Source organism: Enoplosus armatus, chromosome 9 (assembly GCF_043641665.1).
Source record: "Enoplosus armatus isolate fEnoArm2 chromosome 9, fEnoArm2.hap1, whole genome shotgun sequence".
In the NCBI taxonomy this organism is placed as follows: domain Eukaryota; kingdom Metazoa; phylum Chordata; class Actinopteri; order Centrarchiformes; family Enoplosidae; genus Enoplosus; species Enoplosus armatus.
Window position 1 is genome coordinate 3,245,537 of NC_092188.1, and position 26,870 is coordinate 3,272,406.

The following is a 26,870-nucleotide window of genomic DNA, read 5'->3' on the forward strand; positions in this document are numbered from 1 at the left end:
AGTCGCTACGGAATTGAAGCTGTTCAAGCTCAAGAATTTTTAAGAGGAAGAAGTTTTAAGCAAACGTGGACAAAAAGTCGTTAAAATGCTCAGAAAAATGTACAATACCATGACAACTGCTGAGGAATACTGTGTGACACAGTCAAAGGCTAATGGATCTTGTAGTGAGACTGTTTCTGTTGTCACTGCTTGTTGGACAAAAACAAAGAGCACAAACTCCTGACTTCTTCAAACGTCTCGTTTTGTCCGACAAAGAAAACAAGCAGATATTCACGTTTGAGAAGCTGGAACCAGAGAACGTTTGACTAAACAATTAACGATTTCGGTCGGTGGTCGTTCCCGCCCCTTTTTATTTACTGAAACATCACCGGACACACAGGATTGGAGGACTAAACCGTGACATCATGATTGCTTCTCGTTGGCAACGCAGTATTTTTCAGTGTACTGACCACAAATAGGTGGACACACAGGGAGGAGGATATTGCTTAGTTTTCTCGTGGCTAAAAAGCAAAAATGCTGTGTGCTTGGAGGTGTGTGTGTGTGTGTGAGGTGGGGTTAGCGAGGTAGGCAGCACTAAGCATTAGGAAACCGTGAGCAGAGGGGGAAGTGGGGGGTGGGGGTGGCTACAGTATCAGCACCTAAAAACATCTAGAAGCCCACCGCGCTGAGGAAGAGCGTCGTTCATGTTCTGATGTTTCAGTCGAGCCGCGTCACAGCGTCTCCCTCTCTGTAAAGGCTGTGTGAAGGTCAGCAGGAGATTATATGTATATATGTATATGTGTGTGTGTGTGTGTGTGTGTCCAGTGCTTTGTGGCAAGGTCTGGCCAAGTCAGTGGGTGCTCACAGCCTCCAGTGTGAGCCTCAGCTTAGCTTACATTTCTGTGTGTGTGTGTGTGTTACAGTGCTGCGGTTGGGTGTGTTTAGCCGTCTGTCTCTCATGTAATCAGATCTGAGACTTTTGCATTAATGTTTAAAAGATAAGTCCGGCGATGTTGTATATTTTTCCTCACTGTCAACAAATCCCATGAAAAAGACCAACACCAACTACTAGATCTACTACCAAGTATCGTCTGCTCCATTGTGTCCAAAACAGTTTAAAAGTTTTTGCTACGTGTTCCTTCATTACCGAACACACACACACACACACAGTTTATTTTGACTCAATCCCACATATCCTGCAGCCAGAAATACTAGAGCACCAAATATGGATTAATCCACTGCTGAAAATAGTCCCAAACAAATGCATTGTTTACTCCTGTTTGAGTAACTTTTGTTAAAAAGGAAATTTCTGAGCCTTCTTTAAAAAAAATGACATTTTTATTAAGATTTACTTCCTTCAGTAGGAACCAATGAGCTGAGAGCCACAGACAGAGTCGGGAAGTCAGAGAGTAATCAGAGATAACTACACTTAAGATACTAACATATTGTTTTTATGGGATTTGTTGACAATAAGAAAAAATATAAAGCCTACCTTACACTTTAAATTTAGTCTGGGACAGTTTCTGAAGATAACCTACCAAAATGTACAGAATGTAACAGATTCCATCCTGTTGTGACAAATATTTCCAGTTGCCATCTTTGTTTGGGTCAAAGAACGGAAACACACTTTGTCGAACATAAAACTACTTTATTGTAGACTTTAGGGTTTCTTTTTTTTTGGAGCAGCAAGACAGAAGAGTTTTCAATTATTAGCATGTCTTGAAAAACATGTCCTGCGTCTTTTCTACAATTTGTACTTTTTGACCGAATAGTGTCGTATTTCTGTAACTCAACTATAGCCATTAATGCAAAAGTCTCAGAAGGAAAAGCAAAGATTAAGTAAGAGGCACAAACTGAGGTCAGAGGAGGCACACATGAATGAGCCGCCATCAAACACCCAGCTGTCTATAACATACACACACACACACACACACACACACACACACAAGTACAGTGTATAATCTAAAGAGGAGCGAGAGGTAGATACTCGACAAGACAAGAGCGAGGGCAGGCTGGGTCCCCTATGTGTGTGTTTTATTCATATTATCATCTGAATAATCTGCTTGCCTCATGTGTGTTACAGCTCAGCACACACACTCACACCCCTGCATGTCTGACCGGCTCTCTGGTCTCACTAGCTCCCCCTAGTGTTTGGCTTGAAGAAAGAGGCTCCAGACAAGAAGAGGTGTGTGTGTGAAGGAGAGACAGGAGGGGGGTTACAGTGTTATTTAAAACAGCATTGAAAGAGAAGAAAGGTGAGACAGGCGGAGCTTTTTATCTGTTCTGTCTCCTTGTTGTGTTTTCTGTACACAGTCATTCTCTCCAGCCTCCATGTGGCCCAACACAGCAAAAAACAGTGTTTATTACTAGACGACCCTTGGCGCTGTGCCCTGAGAGGAAGTCTGGATGTGTGTGTGTGTGAGAAATTGGGTTACCCTTGCCACTGAACCCTGAGTGTGTGTGTGTGTGTGTGTGTGTGTGTGTGTGTGTGTCCTGTGATAAAATGTATTGTAGTTTTGAGTGTTGAGGGGACAATACAGAGCCAGTAGCAAAGGCCATCAAAAAGGGGCTGAGGTTCAGAGATAAAGTTAGTTTTGTGTGTGTGCCTTTGTGTGTATGTGTGTATGTGGTGTAGCTCTTAGTTGTCGGCCACTCGAGCACTCGGGGGCGCTGGAGGACCCGCAACTGGTGCAGGTACCGCTTCAGGCTGTGCAGGTAGTGGGCCAGGGTCTGGAAAGAAGAAAGATGCTAGTTTTAGATCAAGAAAGAAGAGCTTTACGGGGTGACGGAGACCGCATGGTGGCTTGACAGTAGTTTCCAGCCTGGGGGTCTGCAGTCTGGATCCACCCAGGGGCCTGCTAGTTAAAATCTCAAGGATCATGAGATGATTAACAGGACAGAAAAGAAGACAAAACACTTCTGATACTGATGATGTACATACCCTTTCAGAATTTTCTGTAATCTTTGGATATTTTTTTGCAGTAAAACATTAAAAATCAAAAAGGTAACTATCTAAAAAAAGGGAAAATCACATGGCTTAGTGAAAGCTAAGAAAAGTTTTAAAATAACTGAAATAGATGTGATGGAAATGGTCCTCAGCAGATTGTCCAGATTCAATGATTAATAATCCATGACTGTTGATTGGTTGCAGACTCTACAAGGTTGGTTCAAATCAATGCAAACAACAGGCTTGCTGCGTGTGATGTGATGCTAGTAAACAGCAATGACACAAACGTTTAGCTGCAGCTGACATTCAAAGTAAATACCAGCTGTCAGCTCTCGGGTCACAATAATATTCCCATAGACACCTTTTTGTTGTTTGTGGTGTAAATACTGGCTATTAAAAACATAACCGCATCTTAAAATATACTTGTTTGGGTGAATTAAATGGTGCGCTCGACAGCAAAAATAAATTTGCCTAAAAATCTGATGTACACAAACATACAAGTTTATACACTTAAACACACACAATACAAACATAATGTGGCAGACGGAGATTTGTACTCACACATGCCGTTGGGAGCTCCAGGGTGGCGCGGGGGCATCATGGGAGGCATGCCACCAGGAGGGGGGCCAGCAGAGGGCGGGCCGGGCATCATACGTCCCGGAATGGGCTGGCCTGGTCCCATCGGTCCTGTAGTGGAGAAAGGATAGCAGGGACAAATAAGACGAGTGCAGATTTGGTGGAGAGGACGAACTGAAGCAGGAAACTTGACGCTGGGGGGGTATTTAGTCCATCAAATCAATCTTATGGGGAACTGAATGCAGTTTTAACAAAGAGGTACAAGAGTTGTCATTAAATCCATCTAACCATCCCTTTATCTCTATCCTCTTCATTTCTTACATAACATTGAACCTATCCATTTCATCACCCACTACTTACTATTACCAAAATGTCTCAAAAATAAATTCCAGCTTTATTTATTCTAATAAAATCATTACAGACAAAAGAGCAGCAGTCACAAGTGTAGTTTTACATCAAATTCATCTCGATCTCTTTTCGTAGTCGCATGTTTTGGACCACTGTCTCTTACCCGTCTGTCCTGGGTGGTGAGGGGCCATGGGGTGGTGACCCATCGGGGGGTAGCCGGGGTGCATGGCACCACCGGGTGGGGGCCCTCCGTGGTGGGGCACAGGTGCTCCGTGGTGGGGCTGGGGCCCTCCAGGGTGCATGCCTGGTGGAGGCCCTGAGTGGGGTCCAGATCCAGGAGCCTGTCCCTGTCCTTGAGCCTGGGCGGCGGCTGCTGCCGCAGCGGCGGCTTGCTGCTCCATCTGCTGCCTCGCCTTCATCTCTGCGTATTTGAGCTGCTCCATGTGGAAAGCCTGACGTTCGGTGAGCAGCTGCTGCCGCTGAAGCTCCAACTGCACAGAGAGACGGAGGAAATGCCAAGAAAAATGATTAAATGAAGATTTTTTTATAGCCAGCACCAAGAGCGATGGAGCTGAATCAATCTTCATTTGTGGTGCTCAGGGCAAAGAAAAATGACATTTCAAAGACTCAACAGCAACTTCTCTTTGCAGAAAACAATGTCCTGGTCACTCTGGATAACTCAGGCCTTGCTGCAAACTGTTTTCAGTGTTTCGTAAGGCTGCCATCTCAGAATGTGGTCGTATAAAACCAAAAGTATCTGCATGGCTAGATTCAATTAGGGCTAAGTGGAAAAATATGTCTTTTAGTAATTTGCGTGAACTGGCACTTTAAGACTATAAACCAGATGACCAGTGAGCAGCGAATTTGTATACTTCAGTGGCTACCTGCATGTTGTGCAGAGGAGATGGTGTATGTACAGGCCTGTGAAGCCTTAGACTCAATGTAAAACTGTCCTGTGTCTCTTTGCTGCTCTGTGTGTGGATCTTTGTTTTTTTAGAAGCTCAGTGTTTTATGGCCTATGGCAGCAGAAGAGGTTTGATTTCTCTCCAGTCTTTAGAAAGCTTATATAAACCAGAGTCCTTTTCATGCACTATTTACAGCTGTGAAACTGGGCTACTCTCCCGATGCCTCCACCACGAAAACATAGTTTAACACTCTCACCAGCGTCTCCAGGGATTGCTCAGCGGCAGGACACACACACACACACACACACACACACACACACACACACACACACACACACACACACACACACACACACACACACACACACACACACACACACACACACACACACACACACACACACACACACACACACACACACACACACACACACACACACACACACACACACACACACAGCTGAGGGCTATTCATTTGCCCTGAAGAGGCAGGTAACAGTTTCACTTGCCCGACTATACGGCCGCTTTGCTCTGGGAAATGTTTTATTCTCAAGTCTGCTCCCTCACAAAGAAGTAATTCAGTGTCTCCCCTCTGTGGAGGATTTGGACCAAGTGGGAAGTCACGTGTTCACTGGCCAATGCTGGCCGATGAACTCCAAATATTTACTGGCTACTTGTTTTTTTACAGAATGTTGTTTTTTTAAATGCAAACACAATTCACAAGTCTTATCATTCTAAATCATAATTATTATTTACACCTTTATTTTCACCGACTCTGAAGATATAAATTATTACGAGATGTTCAGTAACTCTAAGACCTGAGAGGACTGAAAAAGGGTTGATGTTAGCAAAACATCAAATGGCTTTTTACGTCAACTGGGTCTGGACTGGTTTCACTTGGGAATCCAAATTTAGACGGTCAATATTGAGGCGAGTCCCTGAGCAAACGTACTTGCACAGAATTTTCCTGGATCCGTATATGTGAACTTTCCCCGTAGATATTTGTACATTTAACAGTAACAAACAATGTGATACCAGTCGTAGTGATGATCAACCCTTCAGTCTCATTAAATATTAATATGTGGGAAAACTGTCCAGGAAAATAAATAAACCATCAGCTATTCACTATTATTCATTGCACCAGCGATACACAGGGCATGGCTGTAGGACACAAACCAGACGGAAACATAGTTTTAAACTTTCCCTTGCTAATGGAAACGTATAACAAGAACAACCAAGGCTGCTAAATTCATATGTAATGTTGCTCATCTCCAAGTTGTAGCTGACGGTTAATATTAACTGACACTCGAAACTGTTTCTGCCTTCTCAGACAAAAAGGAGATTAGAAATTTTGAGATTTTGTCATTTATAAATGTAATTTCTTGCAAATGTTGAAGGTTAAATGTAATTAGATTCGATAAAATGTTATCAAACCCCAACCTCTAAATAAATGTATGTATATATATATATATATATATATATATATATATATATATATATATATATATATATAGATATATATATATATATATAGATATATATATATATATATATATATATATATATATATATAGATATATATATATCTATATATTCACATTTACACTGTAGTGAGTAGGAGTGACTTCAACCCGCAGGATGGGCTTATGCTAACAGGTCACCTTCAATATTAATTACCACAGCTGAGAGCCCTTACTGAGTATGTGGAGACAAGTGAAATGCTGGAGCTAATGCAGCTGTTCAGGGTCAATGCATCAACATTTTAATCTCAACTTCATCACTCAAAAAAAGCTTCTTTTTTTGACTTACGGCCTCTTTCTCTCGGTCCATGATGGTCTCGAGCTCCTCGAAGTGCCTCAACTTGATCTCCAGCTTCTTCATCTGGGTCTCCACCAGCAGAGCCACCAGGGACTTGATCTTCCTCTCCTCCACCGCCGCCAAGTGCTGAGAGGATGAAGAAAAGAGGGGAGACGGACAGATGATAAATATCTGATCAATAACCGTTACATCTTCAAGATATTATGTGCAGACGTTTAGCTCATTCTGCAGTTATTTTGTGAGCAGAATGTGATTGAACCCCTTTCTTTACATATTTCCCAGGACGGCAGATCATTAATGATAGCAGAATAAGAGTCAATAAAAAGTGAAATATGTTGCCTTACGTCTCCCTGCATTCTTGTCTACCAAGGTCATAATACACAATATTCAAGTAAACCTTAACAGGATCAAACCAATAACTTGGAGAAAAGTTTTCAAAGATCAGACTTCCTAAAGTGCGTGTTTGCTGCTGTCTAGTCAGCACTCCTGCAGTCTCACCTTGGCCTTGGTGGCAGCAGACGCCAGCGCAGCAGCGGCCGCGGTGGCAATGTTACCCTCTTCAATGTCATGCTCCAGCTTCTTCCTCTTGTCCTCTGCCTCTTCTGTAGCTGCCTTCTCCTCCTTATCTTTCTCCTGCTCCGAGGAGGACGTCTCCATAGCCTCCTCCTTGTCTTTGTCTGACAGGGACGGAGACAGAAATGTAACAACCGCGGAGTGTTTTATGAAACTCAGCGTCATCGCACAAAGTTTTAAAAAGGACAGGTGTTTAAAAACTTACGGAGCTAATTGTAAAGAAATGAAATGTGAGCTTGTGAGACATTTTCTTATATATCTTTTCATGAATCTCATTATTACCTGCTGGAGCTGTCTTGGCCTCCCCTCCCTCTTCGCTCTCCTCCTCGCGCTCCGACGCCTCTCCTCCCTCCTTCTTCACCTTCTCTGTGGCCTCCGTCTTGTCGCTCTTCTCTGCAGACTCACTTGGCTTCTCTGCCTCGTCCTTCAACTCCGCCTGAAGGATGAGGACACAGACACACACCGATAAATGGACGATTTCGACGCCACAGGAAGTAAGAATAAGGCCCGTGTTACAAGTCTGACTTCAGGTCTAAGGAAAGATGTGATATTTAGTGTTGCAAGCTGCATAAACGAGAAAAGGATCAATTTTGGGTGGCAAAGCACAAGGAAAAAAACAACATACATAAATGCATACAGCATCAAAGAACAACCACAATAAATAAAATGTGCTTGTAGCCAAACATCATTTCAATATTCAAAATGTATCTGGCAAGCAACAGCTGGTAAATGCTGTGCTTCTCAGGGCGAATGGAATAATAGGTTGTATTGTGACCCTATCCACTTTTTGGGGACCGATTGCTGTGATTTGGACAAAGTGACTGACACTGGCTAATGGATGCTAATGAGGAAGCCATCAGCCAACAAGCTGCCCAGCAGAGTGGGGACAACGTGAATGTTAGAGAAAAGGCCATTACATTTAGCCTGTGGGCCTTTCCAAAGCAAGAGACACCAAATGTAGATGAGTGGAAACACCAAGTGGGAGAGAGTTCTGTGTTACAAAAGGAACGCACAGAAGTGAATATTAATGAATGGGATGACTGGAAAAAGACTTGCACAGTCATTAACTGATTTTTAATATACTGAAATGAATGCGTCTAACTAAGCCCAAAACTACAGGTGCATCACGGTCGAGTGCTCGCGCAATCTTCCCACCCATATACACCGTCCTACTGCCAGAAATACTCACTAGTGTATCAATCCACCAGTAAAAATAGGTCCCAACAAAGGGCACTTTGAGTAAAAACTAAAGCTGTTTTAGGAACTTGTTTATGCTTTTTTTTTTATTAAACATTATATTTGTTTTTTCAGATTTACATCTACAGTATGAACCAATGAGCTTGGGGCCTTGAGTGCCACAGTCAGGGTTGTTGGTTTTGGTCTTCACATGGGATTTGTTGACAATAAGAAAAATATTAATTACTGCCAGCTGTTCCTTGACATGTAGGATACATGAAGATATATGAAAGGTGGTCTTTACCTTATCGGCCTGCTGGGAGTCTGAGTCCGCGTCAATCTTCTCTGCCTCTGTGGTTTCTGCAAGTGACAAGTGTGGTAGAGAAATTAGCATCATGTCACACACTAAAACCGATCAAGATGGTTACAGACGTTGTGTTTCAGCCTAAATTTCCCTTGCAACCATTTATTCTCCAAAGAATTGTTTAAGCTGCCAAGAACACAAGCAAGAAACAGGGTGAGATCGGGTACAAGCATTCATAAACAGACAAAGAAATAACAGAACAAAGCAAATACTTTCAACACTTGTGATAGCTGTAACAGAAAGATGCAGCAGTGACATCTCATCCTGTTTGAAATGCATTTACAGATTCTCTGAGGCAAACACCGTCAAAAAATAGTGTTTGAGGGAGAAAAAAAAAACAAGACAGGAAAGGGTATGACGTGTGTGTGTGTGTGTGTGTGTGTGTGTGTGTGTGTGTGTGTGTGTGTGTGAGGGTTTGCACACACTCACAACTGACCAAACACACACACACGTGACCGGGTGAATACATGTGTACGGTTGAGTGTTAAACCATGTCACGGGTGCATTTGAGCGTGTGTTAAGGGTTTGAATATTGATTGCATGATGTGTGTGACGGTCGAGTGCTTCAGGCTGGGCGAGGCACTGAACGCATTTAAGCTTATTGATTGCAGCTCTAGAGAGCATTCATTCAGGTATAACAAATGACTGGTATTATGTGGAGGAGAGTGTGTGTGTGTGTGTGTGTGTGTGTATGTGTGTGTGGGAGGAAGAAGTGAGCAAAAGTGAAAGAGAGAAATATTTCAAGAAAGCAAAGAGCAAAATAGAGAAAGAGATAAGCATATGATAGAGTGTGATGACCCAGTTTTCAGCTCCCCCTCCTCCCACTCCCCTGCCCCATCTGCCACTGTTGTTTTAATCCACTGGTTACCAAGGCAGTATGCACACACACACCAATATATTTGTTTTGCTCACCCCCCTGCTGGCAAAAACTGACATGTGTACCACATTCAAATGTCGAGACAGACCAATCACCTCTGTCTGATGTTCAGGTCAAGAGAAACCATCATGTTTAATCAAAGGCGGAGGATGCGAGTACAGGATAAAATGATGACACCATCCACTCCTTCGTTAGCCTCAACACATCCTCTCACACACACATACACACACACACCAACAAACAGCAGTAATCTACATCAAAGCATCTCCCTGCCCAATAGATTGCTGTTATACTGCTACTATCTGCTGCCCTCCAGTGGCTGCAGAAGTTACAAAACATACCAAACATCCTGTGAATAAGATCAAATTTTACACGTTGCTTCTTTCTTTTTCCAACAATGTCCTGCTTCTAGTTCTACACACTTTTATACATGTGTTACTGCTCTGTCCTGTCTGGTCAGGAGACCTTAACGAGCAACTTCAGCTCCCATTTCTGCACCTCATCGTGTTTTACTCACCAGTCTTTTCTGGCTCCTCGGGGGCGGTGCCAGCGATGCCGCTGCTCTCCAGGCCGAAGGCGGGGTCCACCTTTCCTGTACTCCTGGCCGCCTCCTGCACCTTCTTAACATGAGCCTCCACCAACTCAGCCGGCACCTCCTCACGCACACGGGAGAACTCCTCTGCAGACAGAAAGAGGCCATTTATTAAAATACAGTTCAAAACGGACATTAATGTTGCAGTGAAATGGCTTCATATTTATTGTATTAATTAAAATCAATTTATAAAAACAGACAAACTATACAGATAAAGATTTCAAAGATGCGATGCTGCAGTTTCATCTTCCTTCCGTCAGTTCTCACCTAGAGCTGCCCTGGCTGCAGCAGATGCCACTCTGGGGTCGACCACAGAGGCCAGGAAGGCTACTGTGCTCATGACGGGGTTTCCAGACTGGCTGAAGGGTATGGGCTGGTAGGCCAGAGGGCCCAGGGAGGCCTCAGTGCTCTCCATGTATGGATCCTCAATGGGCAATCGCAGGAAGTGCAGGATACACTCGTCCTGGGTGCGTGAACCGATGTGCTCAGACACTTTGTTCCAGTCATCTTTGAACATCTCCAGGGCCTGGAAAAGGTGAGGGGGGTGAATATACAAGTCTTAGTCATAACATCACGTCAGTGGGTAACGTTCATAGAGGTATGCAGAGGAAAAAACAGGAGGGAACGGGCACAGAAAGAGAAAACAGGGTCTTGGTTGGAGTAAGAGACAGAGTTTCAGTGCTCATATTCACAATCCAGAGTATTGTAACAGGTTTCTTTCCTCAGTAAGATCCTGTGAGACTCACCTCCAGCAGCAGTAGAGTCTCCTGCTCGGTCCATTCCCTGGTAGAGTTCACTGCTTTACCCTGTAGGGAATCAAAAAACAAATGATCACATAATTACTTTTTTCATATTCTTTTTTTTGGCTATTTCAAATGTGTATTTCTCTTTACCCTTTCTCCATTCATTTACCATTTTAGAAACCCTAAGAAATCATCTCGCCAGCTCGAGGGAAAGAAAAACATATTACAGGATGTTAAGTGAGTCGTGTGCTGACCTTGGGGTTTTTCTTGTTGTAGAAGTCGGTGCGAAGGCCGAAGTTCTGCAGGTCGATGGACTTGTCTTTGCCTTTGTCTGCAAAGTTGGGCATTTGCTGTGGAGGAGGAATCTAGAGGGATGAAACACAGCAGCACATGATCGACAATGTCTATTTTAGTGCCTGTAAAGTCATTTATATATCGGTGTGTCTTGCAAATGAAGCTTATTATGCAAATGGCAGAAGAGGAAACTCCCTTCATTCATCCACCAATCATTCTGTCTTGTATATTTTAGTCTGCCTTACCGGTGGGGGTCGGTGGTTCAGGGGCATGAGGCCAGATGGTGTGTCAGCCAGCACGGTGAAGTGGGGTGTGGGTGGGGGGCCCATGGGCAAAGGGCGACTGTCAGCGTCGACCTGGTAGTTCACCAAACCCCACTGCTCTAAGAACGCATGAACCCTGGACACAGACAGCAATGACATTTAATATGCTTTAAATAAGCATTTTTATCTGATTTATTACAATGAATTCATACAAAAAGTAAATGTAGTCTGTAAAATAGTCTGGGATACGACATATTTTTTATGGTTTGGAAGCCTTAATCGAGCTGTGTTTGTTGAGTGTTAAATTTAAAACATTCCCAAAAACCCCCAAAAGAAAGCATAAACTCGTGGGGTTTGGCTCACCTCATGATGGCACAGACATCCCCAGTCAAGTTCCTGCGACATGAGGTGGAGGTGAGGTACTCCTGAGGGTTTAGCCGGTAAGTGTCGATCATGAAGTTACGGTAGGCCAGGAATCTGTCGAGGAGAACCACGAAAGAGATTAGCATGACAGTAAACATATCACTTTGGGTCTGCAGCGACTCATCGTACAAGATTTACATATATGAAACATGTCTGGTGGGTTTAACTTAATTTGTAAAGGTGTGTGGATGACGGGCGTGTGTGTATTTCAGCTCACATCTCTGGAGTTTTGGACTTGTTCTTTCCGTTGAAGAACTCGGGCAGGGCTCTTCTCTCAATCTCATGGATGCTAGTAGGAAAAGAAAAGAAACCATCAATGACTTTTAAATGATGAACAATTGTGGTTACCTACATTACAACTGTTGTTCAAAAGGTGCAATCTTCTCAAAGCAACAAGTCATATTTAACTGCCATAAAAGTGACAGTGACCGGCGAGTTTTCCATCTTAACTCCACCTTTAACTGTACATAAAATACAGTTTCCAGCTAATATAACTTCTTCAAAAGCCTTGGTACATGTCTTCAAATTAAATGGATGCACACACATGGTATGCACATGGGGCATTTGTGACAGAGCCCTTTAATCCTCATTACAAGAGAAGAAAGAAGCTAAATCTGAAAAACAAGCATACCAACATTTGTGTAATAGTTATGCTTTATTGGTCACTCCCCAGCCCTTACCAGTTGTAGTCGAACCATGCGCCGTAGCTGGGGATGATGATGTGGTGAGTCTGTTCAGTCACATTGTCCTCGCCAGCGTCCATCAGTCGGTTGATTTCAGCTTTGCTCTGTTCCTCGTCATCCTGCAGGAAAAGACAAAAGGGTGAGACAGGTCAGCGTGATGAAGACGGCTTCTGTGTGAACAGCAAGTGATGCAAATAAAGAACTTTTAAAAAGTCCAAAAGGTTTCTCAGCATCAAGAAGGTGTTTGCATGGAAGGGCAAAAGCTGATCTCGCACTAATATTGCAAATATGTTCACATTTTATTATGTAGGCCCCCGGGAGTAGAGGGAAAATTAAAGGGTTTCTGAGAACAGACCAGGAGCGACTGCAGGAGGAGGACTGGTTAATTCACCAAATGACAAAAAATTAATTGGCAGCAAGAAATCATTATATAAAAACACAGGTAGGAGGTAGTTATGTGCACTTTCCATCCCATATTTAGGCCGACAACAGATTCAATGAAGGGAAAAAAAACTCAAGTTATTTGACTGAAAAAGGAAACGTTTCGACCCAACAGAGACTTCGTCAGGCAAATGGCCAACATGAAAAGGAGCAAGGTATACATAGACACCATACTTTAAAGACAAAATACATTTTTGCCTATTTACATTTCATCTTGTCTTCTGTATTTCTCTTTTCAGGAATATGTCTTTTTCAAGAAATAATTATAGAAAATATTAAGATGTTTTGGATATACTGGATGTACAGTTTTTGGGTGATTCTTTCAGGCACTGGTAACGTGTCCCATCATGATTTGAATATATAATGACATGAGCATGTTGTTATTTGGCATCTATGTATACTGTATATATACGCACCGTGCTCTTTGTCATGTTGGCCAACGGTGGAAATTCTACTATTTTCTCCAACCAATACAAATGTTTTCTGATTGCAGATTGTTTAGTGTATGGTTTTCGTTCAATTTTTAAGATTTATATAACTAAATCCCTGGAGAAACAGAGAGAGGACATTGCACTTAAGTGGGACGTGCCTGAGACCATTAGTCAACACTGACGTCCTATCCTTGGGAGGTTTGACTGTGACAACATCAAGTTTGTCATTACTTTTGACATGTTTTAGTCAAAATCATTATTCATCTATAAAAAGAAAACAACAACCTTGATTTAATATAACAACAACGGTTGGTAGCTGCAGCCCTACTGAGAAGCCAGGACAACAGTCACCACTCGTTCCCTCCCTCTCACACACCTACAGTATTCGGTGTGATGAAGGCAGGAGCCGTCAATCATCTTACCTTTCCACCAGACAGCACAGAGTCATCCTCCATGTCATCTGGAAAAAAATTAAAACAGGTTTTAGTTTAGACACATCACACTTACCAATACTCATATTTAAGAATTGTTTATTGTTCTTCTTCTTAATGAAATTCATGCACAACTAAACAGTTCAATTCAGTTATAGATACGCACCCAAGTCGGCCACATTCCCTCCTTTCATCGGAGTATTCTCGCTGTCTTTCTTTGAATTTGCTGTGTACGGAAGAAACGAGAAAAAGATGAAAAAAAACTGGACTGCTGAAAAAAGAAAGAAATAATTAAAAAAGAAAATTCAAAGACTGTTTAATTCAGCCGTGGGCACGGAGGCATTAACCGGCACTCTGGTTTGCAAAAGAGGACACTAAAATAGATAGAGTGAGAAGGAGTGTGAGTGTGTGTGTGTGTGTGTGTGTGTGTGTGTGGGGGGGGGGTTTTGTAAAAGTGGGACATCCCAGATGGGACTTGGTCTAAAAAGAGCATTTTTAGTAAGGATTGTGTGTTTGGTTTTAAAGGAAACTTTAAGGAGAATGCAGATCAATCTCCGCTTGTCTCTGCCTGTTAAAAAAAACACATCCTCAGGCTGTTTTCATACTTTTCTGACTGGAACACAGTTTGTGTGTCTGTGAGAGACAGGGGGTTTTTGTTGAGCTTTTATTTGTCATGCTTATGCCCCAGTGTATGATAACCACACAGGGAATCACAGAAAGCCCACCACAGATTTCAGACTTTAAAATAAAATGAATGAAAAGGATCTCATCTAACGTGCAGTTACGTATCCGGTAAAACGTCTTGGTTCGGTGGAACGCCTGTTTTCTGTTTCAACAATGAAGTTGGAAAGCTTACAGGTAGTTTGCTTCACTTTAAAGCAAAGCATGTGGATGGTGTGCACGTCCAACAACAAATGTCAGTGCGTACACATGATGAGCTGCTTGACGTTAATGATCCACTACACACTGTTTGCCCCCCTGGCCTTCTGCTTCACACAGCATCAATGGCATTAGGAAAATACAGCTTTGTGCCAATCAAGTGCTGAAACAATCTAATGGCCAACAGACAGAAAAAATAACCCATAATTTTCACAACCAATTCACTGCTTTTCTCTGGTTTATCATTTTTGGTAATTAAATATTGTTAATTTTGGACTGTTACTCAGGCAAAGCAAGTGATATGAAGACATCACACTGGGCTCTGGGAACTTTTTATTGCATTTCTTAACATTTTTAAAAATATTTTCTGGATACAATGATTGATCTAAAAGATTATCAATAATTTAAGTTATCAGTAATCTTCCCTACGTTTGCCTTAGACTGCACATCAGACTACAGTGGATGATCATGAGCTCTTCAAAGCTCTTCAAAGCTCTTCTTTGACATTTTAACCAAACTGCTGCCTCAACCTGGTTATTCAGTGATCATGCATTAGATCACAGGGAGTGTCCAGCTTAGCCCCACACTCGGCACATACCATTCTTGGACATGCTGCCCTCCTCCATGCTGGCACCAGCCGAGGAGTCGTCCATGTCCTTGCTCATGTCCTCCTCAGTGTCCTCCTCTTCGCCCCTGTGACCCCGTCGCTTCCAGTGAGGCCCCGGGTTCCTGACACCAAAGAGAGTCATAAGTTAAGTGGCACTGAAAATCCTCAACACAAACTCACTTGCACAAATCAGCAACACTTATTCAATTTTTATCTAGAAATTGGCCTCACCCCTTCTTTCCCCCCTTCTTGCGGGATTCAGCAGGAGTGCTGGGCGGAGACGGCGAACGCCTCCTCTTCTTGCCGGCAGAGTTGGCCTTGCGCTCCTTGCGATCGGGTGTACGGGAAGACTGATCAGACAAACCCCGTGCAGCGCAGGGAGCGAGGGATGGAGGATGAGAGAAAGAGCAGCAGAATGAGAGGATGGAACGGTTGCACACACAAGGAAGGGGAAGCGGTAGGAGAACCACAGCAGGGAGGGGAGGGAGGGGGATGCCGTGGTGGTGGAGGAGACGACCAGGGTTCCTGTATTCTGCCCTCTCTCAAAATAACTTCTCTTTCACACAGACCCACTTCTTGATTTGAGCATTGTGCTGAAAGGAGTGTCTCACACAAATTATCTGCAGCAGACAAATCACCACCTACCTTTTGTGATGTTTGATTGTCTTAGTTTACATACTGTAGTTTTCTGATTTCACTGTGAACTAAATGCAAGTAAAACAGCCTCTCTGAATCAAACAGGTTTCTGATTAGCTGCCTATTTTGCTTGTTAAATTCAATGAGAGCACGGACTGGTACTTCAACAAAGTGTCAGTGAATAAGCCAAGACAAAATATAGTCCTTCACATGGCATCTAATTGCATTCATGTGAAAGCTGTTGGCCTGGAAGTAGATCATCTGTAGCTAGTTTACTTTACCGGCTATTGTTCGGATTTTTTAAATACTGGAAATTGTATAAATTCATTTTCCAAACATTGACAGAAACCCTGAAATACAGGAGACAAAGAGTGAGGAAAGGTTTAGAAAGGATGCGCAACAAACAAGACAGACACCAGACGAAGGAGGACAACGACGACGCACAGCCACATGCAACAAAACACAAACCGGCAGCAAAAACATACACTAGCACATGAACCGGCATTCAGGCTTATTTCATCAGTATTTGACCAGTTTTAAATTTCTGTTTTTGAACAGCCAATTTGAACATTCAGTATCTTCTATAGTATAATATGTCACGTTCTAACATTTGACAACAAGAAGCGGTGGTTTAAAGCCGTGCTGCAGAGGCGAGAAAACTTTCAGACTGAAAATCTTTCTCAAAAATCTTCAGGTTGATGACAAACACACACAGAGCCAACACCTACCTCCTCCTCCTTGGGGAAGATCCTCTGGCGGAAGTTGACTGGCTTCTTGTTCTCGTCCACCTCGTAGTCTTCTTCGTTCATCCACTCGTTGAAGGCATCAGTGTCTAAAACCCACTTGGCATGAACCTGAGGGGAAGAGGGAGACAGAGGTTGAAGCAAGTTGTTCACCATGAACGAGTGTCAGTGTGCCGATCGTTTATCGTTGTTTATCCTTCCAGAATCCAATCATGTCTTTACACTGCCGCCCTGATTCTGAAGATGAAGTGTTAGAAAATATTTAACTTTTAACAAACGTGAAGAGTATTTTAAAAGGGTTTTTAAAAAAATATCATATAGCATCACCTTAACATCTATTAAGCGCCGCTGGACACAATGACTACTTGTTTTACAAAAGTAGTAGCCACAGCTATATAATAAATATAAATACAATTGATGGCTTGCTAATTTTTTATTTTCTTTTTGAATAGCAAAGTCCATTTTGGGTTAAAGATGTACCCCGTGTACCCCTCAATGCTCACCTTCCATGGTCTGTCAGTGCTGGGGGGGTCCTCCACGTCTCCATCCACCTCGCTGGCTGACACCCAGGTATCATAGCTAAGAGAATAAAATACAACATAGACGAACGGACATGTCATCTCCAAGACTGAAACAGTTACCAGATCTGAGAGAGATTTTATTAGGTATGAATGGGATCATTATTTCAGTTTATTAAAAAATAAAAATCAAGAGATGTATTGAATGAAAAATAACATTTTTTTTTTTTAAAAACACAATTTGAAGCACAAGTATTCTCCACTGTTAAATTATTTGCCCCTCAGAAAAGAAAACATTATTTATTCTTCCTGTCCGCTGTCAGATTAGTTATAATTTAAGTGAAATTTAAATGTTGGGTCTGTTTCATCCCTTCAGAGGACCAGAACATCCTGTCTACCTCCCTTCTTCTACCAACTGACTATAATCATTTTAAAATGGAGGAAAATCTATGTGCCTTTGGTGGTTTAGTGAAGGGTAAAATAATGAAAAATAAGATAAGAAAAGATGTGCAGAGCGGGTTCACCAAAGATCACGAGGACTGAAAAGGAGTGTTTGTGAGCCTCCTCATCCTCCTCTCTGCTCACCTGTCTGGGGAGAGACCCCAGTGCACCAGCACCTGCTTGTCTTTCCTCATAACAGGACGAAGCCACTCCTCTGCAACAGACACAAGGCAATGTTGACATACACAGTTCACATATTAACCAATAAACTATACAAAATTATTAAACAAAAAACTATATTATTACAGAATAATTTTCAAGATTTCCAGTCACATATTTGAGTATCATTTGATGTTATTTGTTATCATGGTTGGCAATGTACCTCCTTACTGTATCTTGTATTTAAATTGCTATGAAATGACTCACTTTTTTTTCATTGCTACAATAAATAAAAACACTGGTTTTAGGTTTTAGAGATACTGAATGTTGGACTTCAGGAAATCATGTCTCTATGATGTGATTAGGAAATGACCTAATATGTGAGTTACAGACAATTCTACCGTACCTTCTTCTACTTGGGATAAAGAGGGGTAAATGTGGTGGGTGGCCTTTGACTTATCATCAGTGATGGAGCCCTGGAGAGGACAGAGTGGAGAAAACAATAATAATGAACAACCAAAGAGACGGATACAACAGAGTTTGCCTCTAGAAAGAACCCTTCTCCATGTCACTGGCTAGTTTGATGTATTACGTTTGGGCTCACCTGGTGCCTTTTGATGATGTCTTTGAGCTTACTGGCTTGTTTCTGCTCGATGTCCGACGACAGGAAGACAGTGGGTCGAGTCAAGCAGTTGTTCTAGAAGTACAGAAACATTAAGTTATAATCAGAAACAATTTTATCTATTCCAAAAATGTATGTAAAAGACGATTACTGCTTATCTACAAAAAAAACCTCAATACCAATACTTTCTGCAAGCGCTGGACAGTTCAAATAAGCAATCAAGTTTATTCAAATAAATACACAAAGAACATCTACAGACTGCAGCAGACATCAATCTGCAGCTTGTGTGTGGAATGTGGGTCATACCTGGACCAAGTTCTTCTCCACATTTAAGAACATTTCCACGTTCCTGTCCATCCGGGAAGGGTTCTGCAGGTCAAATCTGCGCCTGGGAGTGGTTGACGGAGAACATGACAAGAAGACACACAGTGAGATGCGGATGCAGCAGTCCAGCACAGTACAAACAGCAGCTACCAACAACTGGTTCAGTGTTCAATTTCTAAAGGTAAAAACATAATTGATGGTGGTTTTGACAGTGAAAGTGTGAAATCAAAAGGAAAGGAACTCCTTTGTCATGACAATGTCAACAGGTTTACATGTCAGGACTACGTGAGGGTTACAGTTATGGTCAACACAAGCCTTTCTATGGAAGTTACCACAAGTCAACTCACCATCCCTGCTCGCTCTTAAACTTGTAGACAGACCCCAGGATGTGACACAAAGCACCCCCTGCCTTGAAATCCAGGAAACACTTAGCCTGAAGATAGAAGAGGATCAATGAGGATATAACTTTTCAGCACTCAGGGTATACTAGCCATGAATTTCATAAATGCCACGAACACCACAACGTGTGTGTGTGTGTGTGTGTGTGTGTGTGTGTGTTGTGCTTACAGGTAGCTTGGTAAGAGCAGGATTGTTGACCCTGCGCCCAAATGCGTCCTCTTGGAACTGCAGCAGCTGGACCACCAGGCCCGCCAAGGATTTACTGGAGGGGGAGTCATTCTGGACGTACTGGGACCAGACAGAGACAAAAACATTAATTAACACACACATCTGGAACTGCACAATTTGTCTCAAGCAAGACAGTATCACAACTCTAATGTCAACAACTAAGGTGGAAAATTTCCACCTTCAAGTAACGTTGCATATAACAATTATTCACGTTTTTGAGTAACCTGTCAGTTACTTCTTTGAAAAATAAAAATGACCAATTACAAGTAAGAGCCCATAGGGATGTCCTAAAACTGGTTGCCTGAAAAATGGAAATTTACTCCAAAATGACAAAACTGTCCAAAGGTGTAAGGGTGGAGTTTTCATTTAAAAACCTTGTGAAGTGCCCACTGAAATGTGTGTTTTCTCTTGCTGCCCTCCCCAGATGAGGTCAAAAGGTCAGGGTCAATAACGACACCGGGAGCTTGCAGGAGATTCAGGGTCTTGCTAAAGGATGTTTCAACAATGTAGATATTTGCTTCCCATCTACCCTATCTTGCACATTAATTACTTTGTTTTCCCAGTCACAGACAAATTTTGACTCCTGCTCTGGTATAGAGCTACAATATCACAAGGACAAGCAATGAAACAAGGTCTGGAAAAATAGGACAAGCCAAACCAAAAAGGGGAAAAAGCTCACACATGACCTGGTCTATTTATAAAGAGGACAATGTCAAGAACACCTATCTCTAGCCTTGAAACACATCTTAAGCGGTTTTAGGTACAGTGACTGAACGTAAACAAACTCAAGCCAAACATCTGGATTAGCATTTTTTTCAGAAGCAAAGTTTACATGTTTAGTTCCAGGTGTGTTTCTGTGTTTAAAACGTAACTTAGTCTCCAAAGCTGCGTCCACAAATCACCATCTGTGTTTAATTAATTTAATATTTGTGTTGTTTCATCAACATCACCGGACCTAAGCGTGTCAGTGGGTTTGAATGAGAGCACGAAGAGACAGGATGAAGATTCTTTGTTTAGCTAACTTGGTGGGCGATTGGAGCCTGCACACAGTCTGGTATGCTGCTGTGTTGACAAAACTCAATACCGCTTACTCTTCAGCACAAAATACGACTGCACTTGCAAAATGCACACAGTGATCTGATGATTATTTCCTGACTACAACGTAATCTGAGCAGGAATAAAAGGCAAGGTGGATTCAATTTAGCCAGTATAATAAGTTGCAGGATCGCACGGTATCTCGTGATTAACATTCGGTTAGCTTCTTGGGCCTTTTTTCCTGATAAGATCGTTTAGCTGGAATTTTGTGAATAAAGAAAAGGTGCAAACACAAGCTGAACAACTACAGTAGCTGCAACGTCCATCTGCCGCTCATTTGTATACATTTCCCCCCTTGAGCGTGTTATTAGTAACGACACTGAATGATCAGTTAGCTAGCTAACGGTTAGCTAGCTAATTGATAAACAGCTTCGCTCAAGTAAAATTAGAGCCCGTCTATTTTGTGGCATGTTGACACGAACACATGCTAACTGCGTATCACCTGTAATTCGTAAACTTAAAGTAAACGTTTGTATAAACAGCCTAAACTTTGGCTATAGTTAGTTTAGTGTGGCAGCAGCTAGCTAGGATAGCAGCGCTCCATTGTGCCAGCGGGACGCGGGCCATCATAGAAATCAATGGAGAACCAGTGCAGCTAGCTCACCTTCTTGTAGTGCTTTCCGATCCACTGCCGCACCGTCTCGAACTGGGATATCGTCTCGGAACTTTCCCAGAATTTCGTGGACGGACCGCCGTCTTTCTTTCGTCCCACTGCGGTCCCGCCACCGACCGGGCCGGTGGCCGGTCCGCCTGAGCCCGTTCCGCCTGCCGTTGCCGCCGCCGTCGCCATTGTGTGTTTTGTTCGCTGCGTTGTCTTTCTCCTCCACGGCGTCGCTCACCGTGCAAGTTTTCGAATGATATTGCGCAGCCGCAAACGTGTTGACACTTTTCAAGTCTCGCGAGTCTCGATATTAACGTGGTTATGGGAATTGGAGGCAACTGAGGAGGTTTGTCCCGTTGTGCTTCCACATTCTTTAGATTTTAGAGACAAGAACGTGTTATTTATTTTTTCTGTTTTTATAGGCGACTGTATTGTGGTTATTTTTTAATATCATGTATTACTTTCTAATCTTATATGCCTTGTTCGTTAACAGACGTTTTTTTCCCCCTCTGTCTTAATGTTTGCAAATTAATCTTTGCTATGAAAAATACTTCTCATCGTTTTCCCATTTGAACACATACAGATGCACATGTTTAAACTTCGATCACTAAATAGTGAGTTTGTTGTGCAAAAATGCATTGAAGTCTATTGATGCCCATTCAATCCCACTGTATTTATAGACAGTAGAAATGCTCATCACTTACCTACATGAGCTCACTATGATGACATAAACAGCTATTATGAGTTATAGAATACATTGAAGTATATATACATATATATACATATATATGTATATATGTAATATAAATATTAAGAATTACATGTTTTCTATATTACACACTGATCAACACAACAGTACATAAGCTCATTATAATGACATGTACAGCTGATGAGTTATATACCGTAACACATTAAAGCAAGCAAAGCCTAATGCATTCACTCCCATTGCATCTTTAATTTGGCCAATACATTAAGGTCAGTTTGTTTTCATATGATTATATTCATCCAAATCTCATGTCAATCATCAATGCGTAGAAAAATCAAACACATTTTCAATGCTTGTTAGTTTTGTTATTTTATATTATTATGGACCTATGTGTAATCATGTGGTTTCATACTTTATTGTTTGTTTTCCTTTCCAGCATCAATATAACACTCCTGAGAATGCAAAGTACACGCATTATCTAATCAAACCGGGAAGTTATGCCTTTTATGATCTACCTGGCAGCATATCAGCAATGTTGCTATTCTCTAATTTGACTGTTTTATCTCTGTTTATCTGACCAGGAACTGTTTTTTGGTGGGAATTGAAACAGCAAGTACACGTGACACATTTTTCAGAACAAAAGGCAGCCTGTAAAAGGAAAACACATAATAAAAGTGCATGTTTATATTGTTGAAATTCAACTAATTTCGTAATGTAACAGCAATGTTCCTCTGATATACTTAACATGGTACAAGAATAAAATAATGTTTAATTTACTGGATGTGTTTGTTTTTCATGTCGTATGCTTGTTCAGCTGATACCACATTCTTACTGGCAGGAGCAAGTGTGTGCGTCAGTCCATCCAAGGCCAGGAGGTGGAGCAGGTTTACACCATCTCCTCTTCTGTGAAGTGGACAAAGCCATTTCCATTTCCATCATCATCATCATCAAAAAGGATGACCAGATCTTTGCTTATTGTTTTTAATGTCATTCTAATGCTTTTCTTTGCCTCTGTGTTTGAAATGTGCTATATAAATAAAGAGGGCTTTGACTGAATCCACACTCACGTTTTCTATTCTGGTCTAACACAGCATGGACACCGAGAGAAAAAGCAGTTGGACAAAATTGTACACACAACCTTAAAAATCACTGGTACTGAGCTGCCCTTTCTCTCTGACATACATGAGACTCACACTCAGAAGTTTTGACAGAAAATTGTATTTAAGCATAAGGCTAGTATTGTTGTGTATTTAAAAAATACACAACAATTAAAGGTTTTAGCTGAGCTTTAGTTTACACGTCACACTTGTCAATGGGCTGCTTTATTATACCATTTCTTTTGTTTGTTTTCACTTGTGTTGTCCTGTGCCCTGTTTTTATGGCTGCACATGGCTGATTCTGACAAATTCTTCGTAGATAGTTGATGCAGCAATAAATGACTGAATCGTGAACAATTACAATTACAAAGCTAACGACGGACAAAATCAAAGGGAAAAAACACCATAAAAAGCTGCAGATCCCTGATATGCTTGATAAACCTTATCTACATACAAGGAGGAAGAAAAAGTCGCCTGTGGTAAATCATCAATAAACAACAGCACGTGCCGTGACAAGATGTGCATATAAATATCCCTGTGTGGTCCACGTCAAATCACATTCATTGACACGGCATAAAGAGCAGCTCCTCCTCATCTTCTGAGTTTATTTTACAAGTCAAGGTATGTGGTTGTAGCTGAATAATTGTGCTTTTAAATACACCGTTTGGAGGGTTATTTCACTTTTGTCTGCTTACTGGGCACCGATAGTTGTAACACTTTGGATATCTAACTTCTGGAACATAGATTGTTGAAGGTCCGGGATAAACTTCATACAGTAATAATGTTGACAATGTTGATTTCTTCAGTGTAAACCTATTGTTTGACTCTCTTTTCTGCCTCAACCAGAACAATGAAACGCAGTTCAGTCCTGCTTTTGCAGCTCCTTCTGGCGACGTGCTCGGCTTCCACCTATCGTGAGTATGATCTGGCTACATCTGCAACATCTTTGTTATAAAACATTAAAGTTTCCCTCCAATCAAAAATGTGCTTTGCGTATTGTTGCTTCAGTTAGATGTTTGAGCTTCACTGTGCAGAATGACGTGCAGAGTTTGACACTAGAAGGCTGTTTTGACATTAATCTCACATTAAATCTTAGTTAGAGACTAGCTGGTGAACATAGTAGAGCATTTAGCAGTTAAAGAGCCAGACATTTCCTTCAGGAGTTGGTAGAGACCAAAAACAGAGCTAAAAGTAGAGTGAATATTGGACTTACTTTCATCAGGTGGACACAAATGCAAAACTTGAGCAAGTGTTTGCCATATCATCAATGTTGTGTTCCCAACCTGTTTCCGCTGCCCCCAAGAGGCAGGTTTAGTAATTTACAAGCATTTCTCCATTGTACATTGTGATGTGTATTTCAACTGTCTCATTCATAGAAAATGTGGCCTTGCGTGGAAAAGCCACCCAGTCTCAACGTTATATGCACACATTTGGGGCGGCCCACAATGCCATTGATGGAAACCGTGAATCTCACTTCTTCGCCGATTCATGCACCCACACCACTGAACAGACCAACCCCTGGTGGAGAGTGGACCTCCTGGAGTCCTACACCGTCACCTCCGTCATCGTCACCAACAGAGGAGACTGCTGTGCAGAAAAACTCAACGGGGCAGAGATTCACATCGGCAACTCTTTACAAGACAATGGTGCCGAAAACCCAGTGTGAGTGAATGTAATGACTTATTAAATACAGGGTTTCCCCCAGGAAATAGTTGAACAGACCACCCAGACCCTGACGCGTCTCATCTTCCAGCCAATGAGCTGGTAGACGATGAACTAAACGCTCGCCACACTCATTGAACATGTGGCATCTGCGGTGTGAAATAGTGCCACGACTCTTTCTATTATGATTTTAGCCTCCAGGTAACCATAAGATATCCAGCATTTGAGAGCTAGTCTTATAATGTTTTGCCTCTATTTTTCCAGGTAGTTTTGACTGATATTGTCCTAATTTAATATTCACAAGAGTGTTGCTAATGCCCTGTTCAAAGGTCCATTGAAAAGTGTGGGGGAGGAGCGGTTGTTACTTATCTATATTCCCTCGTGTTTAGACTGGCACGTGTCCATTCATTTCCCGAAACAGACAGTGGTGCTGCGGTCTATGTGTATGTGATGAAACCACATTTCGAATTTCGAAATCAGTCATAATTTAAAAACTCCGGCTGTACCTGTGAAGCTGTTTCCTCCTATCGGCTGTTTGTTGTTTGCCTTGAAAACATGTTGCTGAAATACTGGAACTATATTTAATATATCGCAACAAAGTGAGATAGAGTGACTGAAGTTTTATGTTAGTTTGTTTGTTGGCAGAGTGGTCAGGTGCTTATTTCTTACTTTATATTGTTATACACCTTTCAGGTAAATTATAAAACAAATTCCTCTTTCTCTGTCTCTCGTAGGGTTGCTGTAATCCCTCATATTCCAGCAGGCAGGTCTTTAAAGGTGACTTTTACCAGACTTGTGGAGGGACGCTATGTGACAGTGGTTCTACCTGGTTTAAAAAGGGTCCTCATGCTCTGTGAAGTGGAAGTCTATGGGTACCGTGCCCCAACTGGTGAGAATTTGAGCTACATGATTAAATATGATTTTCTAGGTGGTGCCGCCGCCTCGTTTTCTATTTGCATTTGAAACAAAATGCATGTGCCGGTATTTCCTGGTACTAACATATCACTCCTTTGCAAAGTGGAAGCTGTTTGAGTTAAATGTGTCGTAACTCTAACACGCAATATAGTGAAACTCAGCCGAGCCGGTTTATTTTGAACATCTTAAAATTGGTAGTAAGAAGAAACAGTTTCTCAAAAGTTACTGTGATTCTGGATAGTTGCAGAAAAACATTTACAAATGTGTTATATGTACCGTAGATGCTGCCATACAAACCACTTCACACATTTACTTCTGCTAGCTGCTGCTGTACTTCAGCTTTGCAGTGCTGATCCAAATAAACAACAGGCATCCACGCAACTTTCCATAACCTCGCCATCTTTTACTGCAGTTTCTTGCTGCTGGAAATTTCAGGTTCAAGACATTCACAGACCAGGGTCAGTTTGTTTTCTGCAGAGAGCATCAAGGAAAACTAGACGTCAGTGCTGATGTTTGCAACTGTGTCCTTTGTACAGGAGAGAACCTAGCACTCCAAGGAAAAGCCTCACAGTCGTCGCTGCATTCGACAGGCATCGCATATAATGCCATAGATGGGAATCGTGCAAGCAACTGGGCCCAGGGCTCTTGTACTCACACAAGCAACGACTTCAACCCCTGGTGGCGACTGGACCTGGGCAAAACCCATAAAGTGTTTTCTATTAACATAACCAACTACAGAAATTATCCCTTGAGAATTAATGGAGCTGAGATCCGAATTGGAGATTCTCTTGAAAATGAAGGCAACAACAATCCCAGGTAGCTCACAGTCATTAATTAAAATACTACTATAACTAAATGTTTGTGATTAATTAACACATTCGTGTTCAATTAGAGTCTCCATTTATTAAACTGGCCATTCGATGAGTTAACGAGGTCATTTCTTCTTCTGCTAGGTGTGCTGTGATCTCAAGCATCACCGGAGGTTTCACCTCAAGCTTCCAGTGTAACGGGATGGACGGACGCTACGTTAACATAGTCGTCCCTGGAAGAGCCGAGTACCTGACCTTGTGTGAGGTGGAGGTGTATGGCTCCAGACTGGATTAAATCTGGCGAATGACATTTCACATTGCAGTTGTTAAGCTGATGCTCTTGTACAGACTCATGTTGCCATCATACCTTACGCTTCATTCACATCATTAGAGACAGCAGTTCAGTTTCATGGTTCGGAGCGTATTAAAGCTGCATTAATTCATTTTTTACCACTAGGGGGCAGAAGAACTCCAAAACAAGCTGACATTTGGAGTCCTTCTAGCTCTGGTTTGGTGTCCAAAATATCTGGTTACTTTCATCACCAGCTAGTTGCTAACGTTATCA

General features: G+C 42.0%; 2 protein-coding genes across 2 annotated transcripts; one reads left to right on the forward strand and one right to left on the reverse strand.

Moving 5' to 3' along the window:
• Nucleotides 1-540: 540 nt before the first annotated feature.
• smarcc1a (SWI/SNF related BAF chromatin remodeling complex subunit C1a) lies at nt 541-21,305 on the reverse strand. Its single transcript, XM_070911502.1, has 28 exons — nt 21,120-21,305; nt 19,361-19,480; nt 19,141-19,226; nt 18,776-18,857; nt 18,452-18,544; nt 18,254-18,323; nt 17,833-17,902; nt 17,233-17,308; nt 16,715-16,840; nt 15,582-15,700; nt 15,342-15,472; nt 14,031-14,090; nt 13,856-13,893; nt 12,559-12,680; nt 12,096-12,167; nt 11,819-11,932; nt 11,438-11,591; nt 11,153-11,263; nt 10,902-10,961; nt 10,423-10,681; nt 10,081-10,242; nt 8,627-8,682; nt 7,429-7,582; nt 7,072-7,250; nt 6,565-6,699; nt 4,014-4,341; nt 3,488-3,613; nt 541-2,709 (listed from the first exon to the last, which is right to left on the reverse strand). The coding sequence occupies exons 1-28, from the start codon at nt 21,303-21,305 to the stop codon at nt 2,618-2,620; spliced, it is 3,381 nt and encodes a 1,126-aa protein (XP_070767603.1). The 3' UTR covers nt 541-2,617.
• A 2,464-nt stretch (nt 21,306-23,769) lies between these two features.
• Nucleotides 23,770-26,600, forward strand: LOC139289717 (fucolectin-1). The gene is made up of 5 exons (XM_070911336.1): nt 23,770-23,833; nt 24,296-24,581; nt 25,316-25,470; nt 26,033-26,312; nt 26,450-26,600. The coding sequence occupies exons 1-5, from the start codon at nt 23,770-23,772 to the stop codon at nt 26,598-26,600; spliced, it is 936 nt and encodes a 311-aa protein (XP_070767437.1).
• The last annotated feature ends 270 nt before the right edge of the window (nt 26,601-26,870 follow it).

Coding starts and splice junctions, on each gene's coding strand:
- smarcc1a (XM_070911502.1), bottom strand. CDS start 21,305: ATGGCGACGGCGGCGGCAACGGCAGGCGGAACGGGCTCAGGCGGACCG. Junction 11,933..12,095: donor AAGTCCAAAACTCCAGAGAT/GTGAGCTGAAAT, acceptor TCTCCTCGACAG/ATTCCTGGCCTACCGTAACT. Junction 6,700..7,071: donor CTGCTGCCACCAAGGCCAAG/GTGAGACTGCAG, acceptor TCATCCTCTCAG/CACTTGGCGGCGGTGGAGGA.
- LOC139289717 (XM_070911336.1), top strand. CDS start 23,770: ATGAAACGCAGTTCAGTCCTGCTTTTGCAGCTCCTTCTGGCGACGTGC. Junction 23,834..24,295: donor GTGCTCGGCTTCCACCTATC/GTGAGTATGATC, acceptor TCTCATTCATAG/AAAATGTGGCCTTGCGTGGA. Junction 24,582..25,315: donor AATGGTGCCGAAAACCCAGT/GTGAGTGAATGT, acceptor TGTCTCTCGTAG/GGTTGCTGTAATCCCTCATA.